The 1,132-nt window shown below is 29.3% G+C and overlaps 1 protein-coding gene across 1 annotated transcript; it reads left to right on the forward strand.

Annotated features, from left to right (window-relative positions):
- The first annotated feature begins 6 nt into the window (after positions 1-6).
- Positions 7-550, forward strand: LOC122530254 (elongation of very long chain fatty acids protein 6-like). Its single transcript, XM_043657059.1, has one exon. The coding sequence runs from the start codon at positions 161-163 to the stop codon at positions 500-502; it is 342 nt and encodes a 113-aa protein (XP_043512994.1). The 5' UTR covers positions 7-160; the 3' UTR covers positions 503-550.
- Positions 551-1,132: the final 582 nt, after the last annotated feature.

Here is a 1,132-nt window from a genome sequence, read left to right on the forward strand (position 1 = left end):
GTAAATACGAACTCTCAACTTTGAATATTTTTTCTGTTTGTACCAAAATACAATCAAAAGAGCATTCAGTAATTACTTTCTCTTTCCTACTATTAGACAGGCAGTAGTGAGTATTTTCTAATCTTTCTCCGACCAGTGAGGGAATAAAAGATATTCCAACATGGACGTCCAACTGCATCCCACGGATCGTATGCGGGTCACATTGCCTAACTATTCTTATGTGTTGAATTTTGAGAAGAATTTTGTTTACTCAGATACCCAAGCGTTGATGAAAGACCATTTTCCATATTGTTTCTACTACTGTGCCATTTACATTCTGCTAATTTTTGGAGGACGTCGTCATATGTCCAACAGACCCAAATTAGAACTGGGAGGTTTACTTGCTTTATGGAACATAGTGCTTGCGCTATTATCTATTCTTTGTTTTAGTAGAATGGTACCGGAAATGTATCACGTATTAACCCATCATGGATATTACTATAGTGTTTGTGTACCTAGGTAAGTTCACTTTGTATTTTATTCTTTCGAAATCGGTCTTATATTATTCTTGAGTATTATATTAGTTTTATTGTTAGTATTATCCATTCGTGTACTTAATATTCAAACAATTAAAAGTGTTGCACTGAAGACTAAATTTCTAATATTCTTTTGTAATATTAATCATGAAATATTTATTGATTGCTTTACGTATATTTAAATGTACAAAAAATTTACAAAAACTTATTTACAAAATGTCTCTAAATTTATTACAAACTATATCTATAAGCTATATCTGTCGTTCTTTGAAATTTATTACGCCACTTTGAGGTAACGTAACAAATATTGTGTGTTCATATTTACAGAGTGCTACAAAACAAACAAAATTTATACGTACAATTTTCAATAACAGAAGAAATTAAAAGATTACTTACATAGCTATAATATATTACTTGAATTTGAAGCAATAATAAATAACAATTATAAATATTATCCAAAATACATTAAACATTATATCATTTGGTCGATGAAATGAATTTTTATATATCTTAAATAGTTTTAATCATGTTCATGGAGATATAAATTTGCACAAATATTCGCAGTATAGTTATAAGTTTGCTCCACGAATGACACAATCAGCGATTGTAAACTCCGT

This window comes from Frieseomelitta varia, unplaced genomic scaffold, assembly GCF_011392965.1.
Source record: "Frieseomelitta varia isolate USP_RPSP 00005682 unplaced genomic scaffold, Fvar_1.2 scaffold_334, whole genome shotgun sequence".
In the NCBI taxonomy this organism is placed as follows: domain Eukaryota; kingdom Metazoa; phylum Arthropoda; class Insecta; order Hymenoptera; family Apidae; genus Frieseomelitta; species Frieseomelitta varia.